General features: G+C 39.7%; 1 protein-coding gene across 2 annotated transcripts in view; it reads right to left on the bottom strand.

The window, feature by feature from the left end:
* Positions 1-20,842, bottom strand: part of LOC126475377 (cyclic GMP-AMP synthase-like receptor) — a 353,607-nt gene that overhangs the window by 30,352 nt on the left and 302,413 nt on the right. Inside the window, exon 13 of one of the 2 annotated variants that reach the window (XM_050103201.1) lies at positions 15,675-15,737. The exons of the other annotated variant lie outside the window; for it this stretch is intronic. Within the exon in view, the coding sequence (XP_049959158.1) occupies positions 15,675-15,737 (63 nt within the window). The remainder of the gene's footprint in view (positions 1-15,674; positions 15,738-20,842) is intronic. 2 annotated transcript variants of the gene reach the window in all.

Here is a 20,842-nt window from a genome sequence, read left to right as displayed (position 1 = left end):
GAATTAGATTAGGAAATGAGACACTTAAAGTAGTAAAGGAGTTTTGCTATTTGGGTAGCAAAATAACTGATGATGGTCGAAGTAGAGAGGATATAAAATGTGGACTGGCAATGGCAAGGAAAGCGTTTCTGAAGAAGAGAAATTTGTTAACATTGAGTATAGATTTAAGTGTCAGGAAGTCGTTTCTGAAAGTATTTGTATGGAGTGTAGCCATGTATGGAAGTGAAACATGGATGATAAACAGTTTGGACAAGGAGAGAATAGAAGCTTTCAAAATGTGGTGCTACAGAAGAAGGCTGAAGATTAGATGGGTAGATCACATAACTAATGTGAAGGTATTGAATAGAATTGGGGAGAAGAGGGGTTTGTGGCACAACTTGACAAGAAGAGTGGACCAGTTTGTAGGACATGTTCTGAGGCATCAAGGGATTACAAATTTAGCATTGGAGGGCAGCGTGGAGGGTAAAAATCGTAGAGGGAGACCAAGAGATGAATACACTAAGCAAATTGAGAAGGACGTAGGTTGCAGTAAGTACTGGGAGATGAAGAAGCTTGCACAGGATAGAGTAGCATGGAGAGCTGCAACAAACCAGTCTCAGGACTGAAGACAACAACAACAACATCATTAACATTGATATGGAGCAGGATTTTGGAATATATACTATGTTTGAAAGTTATGAATTACCTTTAAGACAAAGGTCGATTGACGTGTAGTTAATGTGGATTTAGAAAACATATTTCTTGTGAAACACAACTAGTTCTTTATTCACATGAAGTGCTGAGTGCTGTTGACAAGGGATTTCAAATTGATTCATGTTTCTATTCTTTTAGAAGGCTTTTGACACCATACCTCACAAGAGGCTTGTAATCAAATTGCTCACTTATGGAATATCATCTCAGTTACGCAACTGGATTCATGATTTACTATCAGAGTGGTCACAGTTTGTAGTAACTGATGGAAAGTCATCAAGTAAAACAGAAGTGATTTCTGGAATTCCCCAAGGTAAAGTTACAGGCCCTCTGATGTTCTTTATCAATATAAATGATTTAGGAGACAATCTGAACAGCCATCTTAGGTTGTCTGCAGATGACACTGTCATTTATCATCTAGTGAAGGAATCAGCAGGCAGGAACCAATTGGAAAACAATTTAAGTTAGATACCTGTATGGTGCATAAAATTGGCAATTGACCCTAAATAATGCCAAAAGGAATCAATTAAACTTCAGTTACATGATAAACCTATCAAATCTAAAGGCCAAAAATTCAACTAAATATCTAGGAACTAAAATAATGAACAACTTGAACTGGAAAGAACACATAGGAAATGTTGTGGGCATGGCAAACCAAAGACTGCATTTTATTGGCAGAACACTTAGAAGATGCAACAGGTCTACTAAAGAAACTACTTACACTTTGCTTATCCATCTGCTTTTGGAGTACTGCTGTACAGTGTGGGATTCTTACCAGACAAGATTAACTGGGTACATCTAGAAAGGCCAAAGATGGGGAGCATGTTTTGTGTTATTGAGGAATAGGGAGAGAGTGTCACAAACATGATACAGGATTTCAGGTGGACATCATTAAAACAAAGGCATTTCTTGTTTTGGCAGGATCTTCTCATGAAATTTCAATCACCAACTTTCTCTTCCAAATGGGAAAATATTTTACTGATGCCAACCCATATAGGGAGAAATGATCGTTCAGTTTATGCACACACTGTTTGAGAGTGGAATAATAGAGAATTATCGTGAAAGTGATTCAATGAACCCTCTGCCAGCCACTTGAATGTGATTTGCAGAGCAGCCATGTAGATGTACATGTACTGAGTACGACTGGGGAGAAAAGATATTTGTGGCATAACATGACTAAAAGAAGACATCAAATGGAAGGATGCTCTCTGACACATCAAGGAACCATCAATTTGGTACTGGTGCTAAAATTGTAGAGGGAGATCAGAAGATGAGTAAAGTACGCTGGTTCATTTGGATATAGGTTGCAGTAGTTATTCAGAGATGAAGATGCTTGGTCAGGATAGAGTAGTGTGGAGAGTTGCATCAGCCAATCTTCAGACTGAAGACCACCACCACCACAACAAGGAATGAAGAAATGTTTTCTTTATTTTGAAGATGTACTCTACATAGGGAATAGATGTAAGTGTTATGTGCCATCTGAGGATAATGTAAACATAATTATTGTGTTATAGTTAGGATCTTGCATAAAGTGAGAGCAACATTTTTCATATGAAGCTATGCTGGTTGCATATTTGATAAGTGCTTGATAACATGAGCACATTTGCCTGTACAAAAGAAACAAAGGCAGCAAGAACACACAAAATGTTTAGCTAATGTACTGTAGATACTTTTGACCTTCAGAAACATGGCTCACATTGGACACAATGCATATAGAAAAAGTAATTTTTAACATCCTCATTTGGTTATAGTGCATGTGTACTGAATTTGGGTTTTCCTCATTCTCTCTTTTTTTCAGAAGCATTAGTAATCTCTATTCAGATTTTGAGAACAAATTTACAATGTTGAGAAATATTGAAAAGCTTATGTAATTGAGGTAGCACCAGCTCTCAGCTGATACATACCTACAGAGCAGTAAGTTAAGTGTTTACTTTTTCCTGTCTTTCCATTGTAATATATTTATTATATTTTTTGCATGTTTTTCTGTTTAAGAGGTTTAATCTTGCATTTTTGAAAGCGTATATTCATTCAGTCTGTAGCACAGTAGATGCACTTTTGTTTTGTTTTGATGACAAGTTTCCAGTTGTTTAGTAAGCCAGTCAGTGAGGCTCCAGCTCTTGGCTGATACATATCTTGAGAGCAACAAGTTAAGTGTTTATCTTTTCTTGTGTTTCCCTTGTAGTATGTTTCAAAAATTTCATGTGTGTTTCTGTTTAAGAGGTGTAAGCTCACATTTCGTAAGTGTAAAGTCTTAGTCTGTAGCACAGTTTTCATTTCTTCTGAACAGCCAGCTACATAGCTCACAAGGCTTCAGTGTCCATTGGTGATGCATCTTCAAGGTAGCGAATTTCGTATCTATGATTTGCCTGCTTTTGTAGTTCATTTCTCAGGTAATCTTCGGTTTATTTTTCAGTCTTGCTAGGACGGATACATGTGTGTGTGCTGTGTGTGGATGCAGGAGGAGCTGATGATAATTCTCAAACAGTTGAATGCACTTTTGGCTATGGTCAGTCACCTTCAGGCTGCTGCCTTGTGCTGTAGTGGTGGCGGTGAATCTGGTATGTCACATGTGGCACCTCAGGTGGTGCTTGTTTCGCCCATGGGCTCTCCTAATGAGGCACATCCTAATATATCTGATGTGGTGGGTCTGCCTTCACAGCAGAGTGAGTAGCAGGTGGTAGCACATTTGCGTCACTCGAGGCAGAGGGCCAGTGGGGAGACTGATCACCTGGCTTTGCCCATTCACCCTGTGAGTGGACAGGTGTCTACTCCTGCAGCAAGGTTTGAGCAGGCACCCGGATGGAGGGAAGCTCCAATGGTAGGTGCATTATGGAGTCCTTTAGGCATATAGCATTCAGGGCTATGAAGAAAGCCAATGAGTACTTGGTATGTCTGGCAGGGACCTGATATGAGATGTGGAGGTGGCCTTGCCTGCGGCTGTTGAGCGTGCAGGGTGCGATAGTATGTAAGTTACGGCTCACATTGGCACCAGTGACATCTATCACATGGGTTCTGAGGCAATCCTCATTTCGTACAGGTGGCTGGCAGAAATGGTGAAGACTGCTGAACTCATGCACGCAATGCAATTTGCAGCATTGTTTCCAAAGTTTATTGGGGTCATTTGGTTTGGAGCCAAGTGGAGGGTTTCAACCAAAGGATTCATCAACTCTGTGATGGTCTTGGCTGCAGATTTCTAGACCTACATTATCAATTGGGAATTTGTAAGGCAGAAGTGTGCTATACAAAGGAAGCAGCACTGGGGTAGCAGAGTACTTGTGGATCGCACATGATGTTTTTTTTTTTAGGCTAGGCAGTAGTTTGATGTACTCCAATGAACACTGACCAGTTAATATGCAGCAAGGGAAGTGAGATTGCATTTATAGTAAAGACACTCTGACAGTCAAAATGTTTTTAGTAAATTGTCACAGTATTTGTAACAAAGTTCCTGGATTTACTGCCCTGCAAGGTAGTTCTCAGTCTCACATTATTCCCAGAATTGAGAGCTAGCTGAAACCCAAAGTGGAAAGCTTTGACATATTTAGGAGTTATGGAATGTATACTGCAAAGACAGATTAGAGACCATTGGTTTGGGAGAGTTCATTGCAGCTGACAAAAATATTGTCTCTATTGATATCAAAGTTAAATGTGACAGTGAAGTTATTTGATCATATATAACAGGTCTAGGTGAAACCAAGTTAATTGTTGGGTGTTTTTATTGGTCACCTGATTCTGCTGTGACAGTTCTAGAGTTATTAAAAGAATGTCTATGGTTATTAGTGCATAAGTACCCGGATCATGCATTGCTAATTGGAGGTAAATTTAACTTATTGAGTATAGACTGAAATGCCTATGAATTCATAGCAGTGGGTTCAGACAGACAGTCATGTGAAGTACTTTTTTGCAGAGAACACATAGTGTGTTGTGGGGTGATCATTCTGTTGTAGAAAGAATTCAACAGCCAAGATCGCTTAAATATCGTTTACTAGATGACCGGTTTCAACACACTAAAGGTGCCATCATCAGATCTGTGAAGATATAACATGACAGGTTTGAGGGAGGGCTTACACGAGTTACACTATTTACATTACTGTTAGTACAGTACCACATACCTGAATGTAGACTAGCATGTATAAATCATTTGGATATAATATATCTAAAAACAAAGATGATGTAACTTACCAAATGAAAGCACTGGCATGTTGATAGACACACAAACAAACACAAACATACACACAAAATTCAAGCTTTCGCAACCAACTGTTGCTTCATCAGGAAAGAGGGAAGGGGAGGGAAAGATGAAACCCACATCCTTTCGTCTTTCCCTCCCCTTCCCTCTTTCCTAATGAAGCAACAGTTGGTTGCGAAAGCTTGAATTTTGTGTGTATGTTTGTGTGTCTATCAACATGCCAGCACTTTCGTTTGGTAAGTTAAATGGCTCTGAGCACTATGGGACTTAACATCTGTGGTCATCAGTCCCCTAGAACTTAGAACTACTTAAACCTAACTAACCTAAGGACATCACACACATCCATGCCCGAGGCAGGATTCAAACCTGCGACCGTAGCAGTCGCGCGGTTCCAGACTGCGCACTTTGGTAAGTTACATCATCTTTGTTTTTAGATATATTTTTCCCACGTGGAATGTTTCCCTCTATTATATTCATTTGGATATAATCATACACGAGGTAGACCAGCTGATATAAAATCACTGTTGCAGAAATAAAAATTAAAGAACAACTACTCTCATGATCATACTATTCCATCAGATACATAAAACCGAAGTCACAAGATAAAACTGTTTGACACATGACTGCAGCTCGACTAACAACGGTCATGCCAACGTATACAGAATAGGTTCAGAGACATGTGAGTGGCTCAAAGACTTCTGAAGTTATGGAACCCAGTATGTTGTCCTCAGTCATGAATGTTCATCAGGAACAAGGGTAACATCAGGAGTGCCCCAGGGAAGTGTGGCAGGACTGCTGTAATTCTCTATATATGTAAATGATTTGGTGGACTGGGTGAGCAGCAGTTTGTGGGTGTTTGCGATGATGCTGTGGTTTATGGTAAGGTGCCATTGTTGACTGTCTGTAAGAGGATACAAGATGACATAGACAAAATTTGTAGGTGGTGTGAAGACTGGCAGCTAGCTTTAAATGTAGAAAAATGTACGTTAATGCAGATGAGTAGGAAAAACAAACTCATAATGTTCAGATACAGCACTGGTAGTGTCCTGTTGACACAGTCACATTGTTAAATATCTGAGCATAATGTTGCAAAATAAATAAATAAATGAACTTTGGTTTATTGGGAGAATACTAGGAAAGTGTGGTTCATCTGTAATGGAGATTGCATATTGGACACTAATGCAAGCTATGCTTGAGTACTGCGTGAGTGTTTGGAATCTGTACCCGATCAAACGAGCATAAGTTGCAGGGATTCACAAGCTTGCTAACACTGTATCCCTCCCACCCAAGATAGTGTCTAGCCTATGATGCTTCATTGGAGTCTGTGGTGCCAGTGAACTTGAACTGAAAGTGATTTGTGAAACAGTACAATATTTTTGTTAGTAGCTTGTTCCACAATGGAAAAAAGAAAAGGTATTCATATGATGTGGGCTATAAATTGAAAGTAATATCATTTGCAGAAGAACATGGAAACAGAGCAGTTGGGTGGCATTTTGGCCCTCCACCAACAGAGAAAAAACATTCATGTTTGGCAGGCTAGTAAAGAAGAACTGAAAAAAAAATGAGGAAGACTAAATGGCCAAAACTAGAAAATGACATATTGAAATGAAATCAAGGACACCATCAAAATGATCCTGGAATTAATACAAAAATGATTCAGATACACACTTGTAAGCTAGTACTACAGTGGAACTTAACAGACTTTAATGGTGGAGTTTATTGGTGCTACAGACTTACAAAGTGTCATAGACTTAGCATGTGAATCAAAACAAAAATATCCCAGAAAATGCAACAAGAGTGTGAAGAGAAAATATTATCTTTCCATCACTTTATTATTCAACATTGAAAGGAAAAGGAAACCAGTGTGGAACTAAGCCAGATAGCCATTGTGGACGAAACTCCTGACATTTTATGTGTCAAGTAACAGAACTGTTGTCATGAAAAATGCTAAAACTGTAACTCTAAAAACGAGTGTACATGAAAAAATGCACTACAGTGTTGTCCTTTCATGTTGTGATGATGGTACTAAACTTAATCCAGTGATCATTTTCAAGCACAAAACAATGACAAAACCTTCCGAAATACCAGCAGGTGTTGTTGTTCATGTACATGACAAGCCTTGGATGAATGAGCCTGGTAAGAAATTATGGGTTAACAGAGTATGGGAGAGAAGGAAAGTTGCTTTATTGAAGCAGAGGTCTCTTCTTATGCTAGGTCAGTTTAGTAGTCATTTGAAAAATTCTGTGAAAGAAAAACTGAGACAGGGAAGTACAGAGCTTGCTGTTATTCCAGAAGGAAATACTTCACAATTGCAACCACTTCAAGTGCATATGAGAGAGGAGTGGAACAAATGGATGATGGATGAAACCCAACACAAATTCACACTGAAGGGAGCTTTAAAATGACCTACAATCAAACAAGTGTGTCAGTGGATAAAACAGTTTTGTCCTAGAGTGAGAGAAAACATTACTTTAAATCTTTCAAGAAATGCAGCATAAGTAACAATCTAGATGGCAGTGAAGACCATCTTATACAGGAAAGGGACAATGACAATGACAAAGAGGAAGAAGAATAAAAAGAAGAAGAATTAGAAGAAAGTTCAGATGATGCTTTTCAGGGATTTTAAAGATCAGTTTGGTTTTATAATCTAATTTTTTTTAAGATATTGCCTTGCAACCTAATAATAAAAACAGTAAAAATGCTATTTTTTTTACAAATTGCTTAAACATTGAGGTGCGTCTTATAGGCTAGAGCATCTTTTTGTCTGTAAAATACAGCAGATGTTATTTGTATCTCACTTTGATTGCTCTACCTGTTTGTGTCATATAATAACTGGGACAGTTACTGCAAATCATTTTGCAGATGCCTGAATTTGAAAATTGATCCTGAACAGTGTTGAGGATGTGTGCAAGATTTTTTTTTAAGTTATTATTAGCAGAAAATATCACATTAAATTTACATTTATTACCACGAGGCATTTTATTCTGTTGGACATGTTGCCTAAAAAGGGGATGGAAATAAACTTATTATGTCTGACTTTGTTGTATGCAGGTTTATTATCCCGTAAAGCTGAAAAATTTTTATTTTTTTTTTTTTTTCTAGGGATACAGTCTTCTACACCTTTCTTGTATTCATGGTTAATAGCAATGGATTTTAACACATTGATTTCATTCTGTAGGTTAATAGGTGGAAGAGGCATTGTTATAGCACAGTTAACAGCAGAATGGAAAAACAATAATTTGTGTGCTTGTGGACAAGAGAAATCAGTGGGGACAATGTTATCAGAATAGGTTGGCTTACAAAAGATGTTAAAGCTAATACTGTTATTTACTATAGTTCATTAAGTCTCTAGAAAGTGCTTTCTTTAATTTCAACTCGGAATTGCAAAACAAAATATGTTTTTACACTTATTAGATAGACAACATGGGCTGTATCCCAGAGCGCCAACGACACCGCGCCTGTATGGGTTGCCCAAGATTCACAAAGATGGGGTGCCTCTACGGCCGATTCTGGACACTATCAACTCGCACAGTTATGGACTGGCCAAATACCTGGCGACACTATTGAAACCACTGGTGGGACACTGCAGTCATCATGTGAAAAACTCCGCGGATTTCGTTAGAATACTGTAGGACATCCGAATACAGAGTGATGACCTACTCGTGAGCTTCGACGTCACCTCCTTGTTCACAAAAGTACCGCTACAAGACGCCTTGGCGCTCCTTAATCGGCACTTCGAGCCTGAAACAGTGAAGCTCTTTGAATATGCACTTACGACCACAATTGAAAACACCAGGGTGCTATGCCGAGCCGGGAGCTATTGGGATAGCGTCATTAAAGAATCAATAGAAATACGGGTCCACGAGAACCTTGTGAACAGGGACGAAGGCTATCAACTGAGCGCGGCCTGGAATCCAGCATTAGCCGCAATACGCCAGGAACGCAACAAGAACCGTCCAGCTCACGAGACGCAATCAGAATGCTCTGACGGAGACATGAACGGCGCACCCGCTTCCCCCTCCACCTCGCCCGCCGGCTCCTCTGGACCCAGCCTCCCGCGGCCAGGTGGTGGGGGGCACACCGCAGGTATAAAGGGACCGGCATCCGCAAAGTCTCGGCACTTCGCCAGAAGATGATGAGTATGTCACTCGTCGAAACGTCGCTGTTTGAAGACACCGCCACCCGGCTGGAAGCCCAAGAACTCTTCGCCAACATGATTATTGCCTTTGATGACAATGACCAAGAATTAGAAAATCCAGTTCACAAAAGAAATCCAAAATGAAAATTCAGAACTTAACTTTTTCAATCTCAAAATATCTGTAATAGATAGCAGTATTAGCCTTAACATCTTCCACTGTTTCCCTTTCATGTTCTTTGACTGATTTTGGTACAAGATATAAATAACATTTCCCTCACTGTACTGAATCTCCGATTACTTCAGAATTTCACAGTGTGTTTTCCAGTGAACACTGTCAAAAGCTTGCTTTAACTATTCAAACGTTATAAACATAGATATGTCTTTTTCTACACTATCTTCTAAGATAAGCCATAGGGCCAGTATAGAGCCACAGAATGATTTTGACCACTAAAATAAAAAGCCTTCACTTAGTACAAATGAGACAGAAGTTAAAATATATGTTTCACCAAGTCTCTGTAAACAATGGGCAGAACATTCTACCAATCATTCAGCTCCTCATTGAAAGAAATCTGCTCCATGGTTGCAGCTGTGAGAATGCCTGTGTCAATGTCCTCATCACTGGAAACCTCTTTGCCTGACAGCCTTTTTTCCCAATCAGCATCATCCATGTACCTGGGGTTTGGACAAATAGTCAGCAGCATTTTACTATATCTGGACATGACATTGCATCCAGAATGATAATGCAGAGCTTAACTTCCTGAATCTCAAAATATCTATAGTAAGCAACAGTATTAGCTTTGACATCTTCCACTGCTTCCCTACATTGTATTTAGTCCATGTACCACCAGAACTTCACAGTGAGCGTTTGTGCAATTTATACTTTTGCCCACAAAAATATATTGTCCCATGTACTTAAACTTTGGTGAATATATCCAGCTGCTGAGTCATTTCACTCATATGCCCATTATACAGGAATCCCAGAACACATACTCTCTGTTAACACTGCACCACTCTAGTTGCACAAATTTATTAGCTTGTGATGACATATGTAACTTACTTTATCATGTACCTACCTACTAGGCCTTGTCTTTTTAAGTATTCAGTCCTCTGCCACCTCCATTATTCATTTCTCAAGGCTACAATTTGTCTTCTATTATATTTCTTTCCCCTGTTTCAGCCAATTAATGCCTTACGCCCCTATCAGCTTTCAAGAACCTTTGGTTCTTTCAATTTAGCCACGTCCAACCTATCTTTTTGCAGTTTCTTAAGGTTTAATTTGCAGTTCATAACCAATAAATTATGGTCAGAATCCGCATCTTCTCCTGGAAACATCTTTTAGTCAAAATCTGGTTTAAAAATATCTGTCTTACCATTACATAATGAATCTGAATTTCTGCATTGTCTCCAGGTATCTTCTACGTACAGAATCTTCTTTCATGATTCTTAAACCAAGTGTTTGTGAGTACTGAAGCACACTCTGTACAAAATCCTACCAGGCAGCTCTTCCCCTTTCATTCACACACTCCCCCCCCCCCCCCCCCCCCCGAATCAATGATCTCCTACTACAATGTATCCTTCTCTTCCTTTCTACCTTCTCCTACTACCAAATTCTTGTCACTCATAAGATTAAAATTTGATATCCCTTAAATGTCTAAATAATTTCCTCTATCATAAATTCTTTCAATCAGATCATCACCTGTGAAGCTGGTGGGATATAAACATATACTACTACATGTCTATCTTCACTATGATAGGCTTCATGTCTACCCTGGCTACAATAATGGATTCCTATACTGTCCATAACAGCTTCTCTGCATTTCTATTTTCCTATTTATTATTATACCTACTCACAAATTATCCCTCCATGAACCATGGACCTTGCCATTGGTGGGGAGGCCTGCATGCCTCAATGATACAGATAGCCGTACCATAGGTGCAACCACAACAGAGGGGTACCTGTTGAGAGGCCAGACAAACATGTGGTTCCTGAAGATGGGCAGCAGCCTTTTCAGTAGTTGCAGGGGCAACAGTCTGGATGACTGACTGATCTGGCCTTGTAACACTAACCAAAACGGTCTTGCTGTTGTGGTACTGTGAATGGCTGAAAGCAAGGGGAAACTACAGCCGTAATTTTTCCTTAGGGCATGTAGCTTTACTGTATGATTAAATGATAATGGCATCCTCTTGGGTAAAATATTCCAGAGGTAAAATAGTCCCCCGTTCAGATCTCCAGGTGGGGACTACTCGAGAGGGCGTCGCTATCAGGAGAAAGAAAACTGGCGTTCTACGGATCGGAGCGTGGAATGTCAGATCCCTTAACTGGGCAGGTACGTTAGAAAATTTAAAAAAGGGAAATGGGTAGGTTAAACTTAGATGTAGTGAGAATTAGTGAAGTTTGGTGGCAGGAGGAACAAGACTTTTGGTCAGGTGAATACAGGGTTATAAATACAAAATCAAATAGGCGTAATGCAGGAGTAGGTTTAATAATGAATAAAAAAATAGAAGTGCGGGTAAGCTACTACAAACAGCATAGTGAACGCATTATTGTGGCCAAGATAGACACGAAGCCCATGCTTACTACAGTAGTAAAAGTTTATATGCCAACTAGCTCTGCAGATGATGAAGAAATTGATGAAATGTATGATGAGATAAAAGAAATTATTCAGGTAGTGAAGAGAGACAAAAATTTAATAGTCATGGGAGACTGGAATTCGACAGTAGGAAAAGGAAGAGAAGGAAACATAGTAGGTGAATATGGATTGGGGGTAAGAAATGAAAGAGGAAGCCGTCTGGTATAATTTTGCGCAGAGCATAACTTAATCATAGCTAACACTTGGTTTAAGGATCATGAAAGAAGGTTGTATACATGGAAGAACCCTGGAGATACTAGAAGGTTTCAGATAGATTATATAATGGTAAGACAGAGATTTAGGAACCAGGTTTTAAATTGTAAGACAGTTCCAGGGGCAGATTTGGACTCTGATCACAATCTATTGGTTATGAACTGTAGATTAAAACTGAAGAAACTGCAAAAAGGTGGGAATTTAAGGAGATGGGACCTGGATAAAATGAAAGAAGCAGAGGTTGTACAGTGTTTCAGGGAGAGCATAAGGGAACAATTGACAGGAATGGGGGAGAGAAATACAGTAGAAGAAGAATGGTAGCTTTGAGGGATGAGATAATGAAGGCAGCGAGGATCAAGTAGGTAAAAAGATGAGGGCTAGTAGAAATCCTTGAGTAACAGAAGAGATACTGAATTTAATTGATGAAAGGAGAAAATACAAAAATGCAGTAAATGAAGCAGGCAAAAACGAATACAAATGTCTAAAAAATGAGATCAACAGGAAGTGCAAAATGGCTAAGCAGGGATGGCTAGAGGACAAATGTAAGGATGTAAAGGCTTATTTCACAAGGAGTAAGATAGATACCGCCTACAGGAAAATTAAAGAGACCTTTGGAGAAAAGAGAACCACTTGTATGAATATCAAGAGCTCAGATGGAAACCAAGTTCTAAGCAAAGAAGGGAAAGCAGAAAGGTGGAAGGAGTATATAGAGGGTCTATACAGATGCGATGTTCTTGAGGGCAATATTATGGAAATGGAAGAGGATGTAGATGAAGATGAAACGGGAGATATGATACTGCAAGAAAAGTTTGACAGAGAACTGAAAGACCTAAGTCGAAACAAGGCCCCGGGAGTAGACAACATTCCATTAGAACTGCTGACAGCCTTGGGAGAGCCAGTTCTGACAAAACTCCACCATCTGGTGAGCAAGATGTATGAGACAGGCGAAATACCCTCAGACTTCAAGAAGAATATAATAATTCCAATCCCAAAGAAAGCAGGTGTTGACAGATGTGAAAATTACCGAACTATCAGTTTAATAAGTCACAGTTGCAAAATACTAACGTGAATTCTTTACAGATGAATGTAAAAATTGGTAGAAGCTGACCTTGAGGAAGATCAGTTTGGATTCCCTAGAAATGTTGGAACACGTGAGGCAATACTGACCCTACGACTTATCTAGGAAGAAAGATTAAGGAAAGGCAAACCTACATTTCTAGCATTTGTAGACTTAGAGAAAGCCTTTCACAATGTTGACTGGAATACTCTCTTTCAAATTCTGAAGGTGGCAGCGGTAAAATACAGGGAGCGAAAGGCTATTTACAATTTATACAGAAACGAGATGGCAGTTATAAGAGTTGAGGGACATGAAAGGGAAGCAGTGGTTGGGAAGGGAGTGAGACAGGGTTGTAGCCTCTCCCCAATGCTATTCAATCTGTATATTGAGCAAGCAGTATGGGAAACAAAAGAAAAGTTCAGAGTAGGCATTAAAATCCATGGAGAAGAAATAAAAACTTTGAGGTTCACTGATGACATTGTAATTCTATCAGACACAGCAAAGGATCTGGAAGAGCAGCTGAACGGAATGGACAGTGTCTTGAAAGGAGGGTATAAGATGAACATCAACAAAAGCAAAACGAGGATAATGGAATGTAGTCGAATTAAGTCGGGTGATGCTGAGGGAATTAGATTAGGAAATGAGACACTTAAAGTAGTAAAGGAGTTTTGCTATTTGGGGAGCAAAATAACTGATGATGGTCGAAGTAGGGAGGATATAAAATGTAGACTGGCAATGGCAAGGAAAGCGTTTCTGAAGAAGGGAAATTTGTTAGCATCGAGTATTGATTTAAGTGTCAGGAGGTCGTTTCTGAAAGTATTTGTATGGAGTGTAGCCATGTATGGAAATGAAAAATGGACGATAAATAGTTTGGACAAGAAGAGAATAGAAGCTTTCAAAATGTGGTGCTGCAGAAGAATGCTGAAGATTAGATGGGTAGATCACATAACTAATGAGGAGGTATTGAATAGAATTGGGGAGAAGAGGAGTTTGTGGCACAACTTGACTAGAAGAAGGGATCGGTTGGTATGACATGTTCTGAGGCATCAAGGAATCACCAATTTAGTACTGGAGGGCAGCCTGGAGAGTAAAAATCGTAGAGGGAGACCAAGAAATGAATACACTAAGCAGATTCATAAGGATGTAGGCTGCAGTAGGTACTGGGAGTTGAAGAAACTTGCACAGGATAGAGTAGCATGAGAGCTGCATCAAACCAGTCTCAGGACTGAAGACCACAACAACAACATTAACCCTGTACTCACCCTTCCAGAAGTCCTGTTCTTTCTGCCACAGCACTTCACTAATTTGCACTGTATCCAGCTTCAGACTTTCCTTTTTCAATTCCCTAACCTCCCTTCCAAATTACAGGATCTAACATTTGACACTCTGCCCCTTTTCTTTCTGGAAAGCATTTGACATGGTGCTCCACTGCAGACTGTTAATGAAGGTATGAGCATATGGAATAGATTCCCAGATATGTAAGTGGCTTGAAGGTTTCTTAAGTAATAGAACCCATTATGTTTTCCTCTATGGAAAGTGTTCATCTGAGACATGGATATCAGCAGGAATGTCTCAGGAAAGTGTGATAGGACCTCTATTATTTTATATATACATAAATGATCTGGTGGACATGGTGGGCATTAATCTCTGTTTGTTTTCTGATGTTGCTGATGGGAAGATGTTAAAGTTGAGTGACTGCAGGAGATCTCTTCTGGACAGCATGTTGCAAGGCCTCCCAGACACACTTAATAGTGTTCATGCCTGGGTAGTTTGGTGGCCAGTGGAAGTGTTTAAAATCAGAAGTGTGTTCCTGGAGCCAACCTGTAGCAATTCTTGTTGTGTGGGGTGTTGCATTGTCCTGCTGGAATTGCCCAAGTTTGTCAGAATGCAGAATGGACATGAATGTATGCAGGTGATCAGACAGGATGTTTATATATGTTTCTCCTGTCAGAGTCGTATCTAGACATATCAGGGGTCCCATATCACTTCAACTACCCATGCCCCACACCATTACAGAGTCTCCACCAGCTTGAACAGTCCCCTGCTGACATGCAGAGTCCATGGATCGATGAAGTTGTCTCCATACCCATACACATCCATCTGCTAGATACAATTTGAAACAAGACTTGTCCGAACAACATGTTTCCAGTCATCTACAGTCCAATGTCGGTGTTGACGTGCCCAGCTTTGTGGCAGGCAATCATCAAAAGTACATGCGTGGGCCTTCAGCACTGAAAGCCCATATCGATGATGTTTCATTGAATAGTTCACATGCTGATACTTGCTGATGGCCCAGCATTGGAATCTGCAGCATTGAAATTTGCAGAAGGGTAGCTTTTATGTCATGTGGAATGATTCTCTTCAGTTGTCATTCATTCCATGCTTGCAGGATCTTTTTCCAGCCACAGTGTTGTTCGAGATTTGATGTTTTAGTGGATTCCTGACATTCACAGTACACTCGTGAAATGGTCATATGGGAAAATCCCCTCTTTATCACTATCTCAGTTATTCTGTGTCCATCACTCATGCATCAACTATAGCACCATGTTCAAACTCACTTACATCTTGATAACCTGTTATTGTAGCAGCAGTAACCAATCTAACAACTGCACCAGACACTTGTTGTCTTATATAGGTGTTGCTGACCACAGTGCCATATTCTTCCTGTTCACATATCTATGTGTTTGAATATGCAAGCCTATATCAGTTTCTTTGGCACTTCAGTGTATTATTTCTTAATGTCAACTTGATAATACCAACCTTGATACTACAGGCATGTCCCAGTTAGTTTCATCACCAGACTCTTCTTCAGAAGATGGCAGCCTGAGGAAACAATGAGACAATAAGAATAAATTATTATGCAACCAATGAAGATAATTTTGCAGTCAAGTGACAACTTTGTCTTTTATTTGCTTCCCAGCTTTTTGGTGGAGGGAAACAAAATAGCAGTAGCTAATTACTGACCTCTACGAGTGTGAATTTAATTTATAATATGGACATTGACATACAGTCAGCATAAAGAAACACCCAGAATTACCAGCTGATTGTGGGAGTGTAGTTTTTAGAAAATTAAACAATAATATATGTATATGTAATTACAAGTGTGGATGAGTTTACTACATGTTTGAATTTAAAAGTGATACAATTGCTGAAAATATATTTCTTGTTAGGTATTTCCCTATGTATTGAACACTACCCCCCCATGAACCATGGACCTTGCCGTTGGTGGGGAGGCTTGCGTGCCTCGGCGATACAGATAGCCGTACCGTAGGTGCAACCACAACGGAGGGGTATCTGTTGAGAGGCCAGACAAACGTGTGGTTCCTGAAGAGGGGCAGCAGCCTTTTCAGTAGTTGCAAGGGCAACAGTCTGGTTGATTGACTGATCTGGCCTTGTAACAATAAGCAAAACGGCCTTGCCGTGCCGGTACTGCGAACGGCTGAAAGCAAGGGGAAACTACAGCCGTAATTTTTCCCGAGGGCATGCAGCTTTACTGTATGATTACATGATGATGGCGTCCTCTTGGGTAAAATATTCCGGAGGTAAAATAGTCCCCCATTCGGATCTCCGGGCGGGGACTACTCAAGAGGATGTCGTTATCAGGAGAAAGAAAACTGGCGTTCTACGGATCGGAGCGTGGAATGTCAGATCCCTTAATCGGGCAGGTAGGTTAGAAAATTTAAAAAGGGAAATGGATAGGTTGAAGTTAGATATAGTGGGAATTAGTGAAGTTCGGTGGCAGGAGGAACAAGACTTCTGGTCAGGTGACTACAGGGTTATAAACACAAAATCATATAGGGGTAATGCAGGAGTAGGTTTAATAATGAATAGGAAAATAGGAATGCGGGTAAGCTACTACAAACAGCATAGTGAACGCATTATTGTGGCCAAGATAGATACGACGCCCACACCTACTACAGTAGTACAAGTTTATATGCCAACTAGCTCTGCAGATGACGAAGAAATTGAAGAAATGTATGATGAAATAAAAGAAATTATTCAGATTGTGAAGGGAGACGAAAATTTAATAGTCATGGGTGACTGAAATTCGAGTGTAGGAAAAGGGAGAGAAGGAAACATAGTAGGTGAATATGGATTGGGGGACAGAAATGAAAGAGGAAGCCGCCTGGTAGAATTTTGCACAGAGCACAACATAATCATAACTAACACTTGGTTTAAGAATCATGAAAGAAGGTTGTATACATGGAAGAACCCTGGAGATACTAAAAGGTATCAGATAGATTATATAATGGTAAAACAGAGATTTAGGAACCAGGTTTTAAATTGTAAGACATTTCCAGGGGCAGATGTGGACTCTGACCACAATCTATTGGTTATGGCCTGTAGATTAAAACTGAAGAAACTGCAAAAAGGTGGGAATTTAAGGAGATTGGACCTGGATAAACTACAAGAACCAGAGGTTGTACAGAGATTCAGGGAGAGCATAAGGGAGCAATTGACAGGAATGGGGGAAATAAATACAGTAGAAGAAGAATGGGTAGCTTTGAGGGATGCAGTAGTGAAGGCAGCAGAGGATCAAGTAGGTAAAAAGACTAGGGCTAGTAGAAATCCTTGGGTAACAGAAGAAATATTGAATTTAATTGATGAAAGGAGAAAATATAAAAATGCAGTAAGTGAAACAGGCAAAAAGGAATACAAACGTCTCAAAAACGAGATCGACAGAAGTGCAAAATGGCTAAGCAGGGATGGCTAGAGGACAAATGTAAGGATGTAGAGGCCTATCTCACTAGGGGTAAGATAGATACCGCCTACAGGAAAATTAAAGAGACCTTTGGAGATAAGAGAATGACTTGTATGAATATCAAGAGCTCAGATGGAAACCCAGTTCTAAGCAAAGAAGGGAAAGCAGAAAGGTGGAAGGAGTATATAGAGGGTCTATACAAGGGCGATGTACTTGAGGACAATATTATGGAAATGGAAGAGGATGTAGATGAAGATGAAATGGGAGATATGATACTGCGTGAAGAGTTTGACAGAGCACTGAAAGACATGAGTCAAAACAAAGCCCCCGGAGTAGACAATATTCCATTGGAACTACTGACGGCCGTGGGAGAGCCAGTCCTGACAAAACTCTACCATCTGGTGAGGAAGATGTATGAGACAGGCGAAATACCCTCAGACTTCAAGAAGAATATAATAATTCCAATCCCAAAGAAAGCAGGTGTTGACAAATGTGAAAATTACCGAACTATCAGCTTAATAAGTCACAGCTGCAAAATACTAACACGAATTCTTTACAGACGAATGGAAAAACTAGTAGAAGCCAACCTCGGGGAAGATCAGTTTGGATTCCGTAGAAACACTGGAACACGTGAGGCAATACTGACCTCACGACTTATCTTAGAAGAAAGATTAAGGAAAGGCAAACCTACGTTTCTAGCATTTGTAGACTTAGAGAAAGCTTTTGACAATGTTGACTGGAATACTCTCCTTCAAATTCTAAAGGTGGAAGGGGTAAAATACAGGGAGCGAAAGGCTATTTACAATTTGTACAGAAACCAGATGGCAGTTATAAGAGTCGAGGGACATGAAAGGGAAGCAGTGGTTGGGAAGGGAGTAAGACAGGGTTGTAGCCTCTCCCCGATGTTGTTCAATCTGTATATTGAGCAAGCAGTAAAGGAAACAAAAGAAAAATTCGGAGTAGGTATTAAAATTCATGGAGAAGAAATAAAAACTTTGAGGTTCGCCGATGACATTGTAATTCTGTCAGAGACAGCAAAGGACTTGGAAGAGCAGTTGAATGGAATGGACAGTGTCTTGAAAGGAGGATATAAGATGAACATCAACAAAAGCAAAACAAGGATAATGGAATGTAGTCTAATTAAGTCGGGTGATGCTGAGGGAATTAGATTAGGAAATGAGGCACTTAAAGTAGTAAAGGAGTTTTGCTATTTGGGGAGCAAAATAACTGATGATGGTCGAAGTAGAGAGGATATAAAATGTAGGCTGGCAATGGCAAGGAAAGCGTTTCTGAAGAAGAGAAATTTGTTAACATCCAGTATTGATTTAAGTGTCAGGAAGTCATTTCTGAAAGTATTCGTATGGAGTGTAGCCATGTATGGAAGTGAAACATGGACGATAAATAGTTTGGACAAGAAGAGAATAGAAGCTTTCAAAATGTGGTGCTACAGAAGAATGCTGAAGATTAGATGGGTAGATCACATAACTAATGAGGAAGTATTGGATAGGATTGGGGAGAAGAGAAGTTTGTGGCACAACTTGACCAGAAGAAGGGATCGGTTGGTAGGACATGTTCTGAGGCATCAAGGGATCACCAATTTAGTATTGGAGGGCAGCGTGGAGGGTAAAAATCGTAGAGGGAGACCAAGAGATGAATACACTGGGCAGATTCAGAGGGATGTGGGTTGCAGTAGGTATTGGGAGATGAAAAAGCTTGCACAGGATAGAGTAGCATGGAGAGCTGCATCAAACCAGTCTCAGGACTGAAGACCACAACAACAACAACATTGAACATTAAATATATAGACCAGTCCCATTAGTAGCATATCCTACACCATTAGAGGCACAACTACATCTGAGAGCAATCATGTGACACACCAATTTTCTCCAGCTTCTCCAAAGCTTGAGCACCAGCCAGGTGTCCAGTTGAATGAATGGCCATGAATAATTAGGTCTCATACAGAAGAAATCTACATTACTTCCTTCTTACAGAGGAAAGAGGCTACAGTCATGATTGTTATTCCACATATAAAGACATATTTGGCCTTTAAGTTTTGCTCTGATCTCTAATCATGCACTACCCTACTCCATGGTTTCTGGTCCATGGTCAGCATTGCTTCCCACTTCTTCTGCAAAGTAAAAACATATACATCACCCATTTTCTTTCTTGTCTGCCACTGCTTCTCTTGTCCTCCATAGTTACACCTATGTGTATTTTCCTACATGGGTTCCTTTTGATCCCAAGTACTGCATAGCCACATTATTTTATTGTATTATTATACAGTATTTCATCTATTAAATTCAACCCACATTCCTATATACCTTCTTGCTACTGATACTGTTGATTAATGCTAACAATTGTTTTCTGCCGCTTTCATGGTAATCACATTTAGTTAGTGGGTTAGGTCATCAGAAGAGCAAACCACTTCACAAATGATTTCCATGTAATGACTAGTTGTACCATCCAATATTAGTCTGATACGTGCAGACTGTTTAATATACACACCTCCAATCATTACTATTACTACTAGTGACATTGATGGAAACACGGGAAATCATATATAAAACTGGTAGGTAAACATTATGATTGGAAACTGAGTCCTTCATCAGTGGCAGTGGCGGGTGAATAAATTTAAATAAAATATGCTGACTGCATAATTCGTTTTCCACATTGTCAATAATTTATCACTCTGTCCTTCCCACAGCAATTAAAAATAATTCTCAAAATATTTACACAGTTAACATAATTAAAGACTGCACTAATGGTTAAAAAGTTAAATCTATGAAATAAAATTTGATATGCACAATTCTGTGTGTAAATGTACCACCAAAAACAATACACGAGAATGAGGAAGTATAGCTTGCTTCAACTAATGCAGTGTTTACAAACATTGTTCTACAGATCTGGAGCAAGTTTGAGCAACATAATGAGCAACATACTGTACAATTCCACATATATCCTACTTCCACAAAACTTTTCTCATAAAGCAGCTATGTTGCTGTCAGGCATACAAAAATCTGAACATGTTGAATGGCTGACACCTATGCTCTATTAATCATTTTAATGTTGTCTACCATGTCCCACAGGAATGATGTGTAGGGTACTGCAGTTTAGTCCTAGATTCCTCACTTAATACTAGTTCTCAAAACATTGCTCGTAGCTTATCACAGGGAAAAATCATTAAAATTCTACGCACTTTTCTGGGGTCTGCCTTAAGTTACTTGTA

This window comes from Schistocerca serialis, chromosome 4 (genome assembly GCF_023864345.2).
Source record: "Schistocerca serialis cubense isolate TAMUIC-IGC-003099 chromosome 4, iqSchSeri2.2, whole genome shotgun sequence".
NCBI classification, from domain to species: domain Eukaryota; kingdom Metazoa; phylum Arthropoda; class Insecta; order Orthoptera; family Acrididae; genus Schistocerca; species Schistocerca serialis.
The sequence above is the reverse complement of the archived record's forward strand: the minus strand, read 5'-3'. Positions and strand labels throughout refer to the sequence as shown.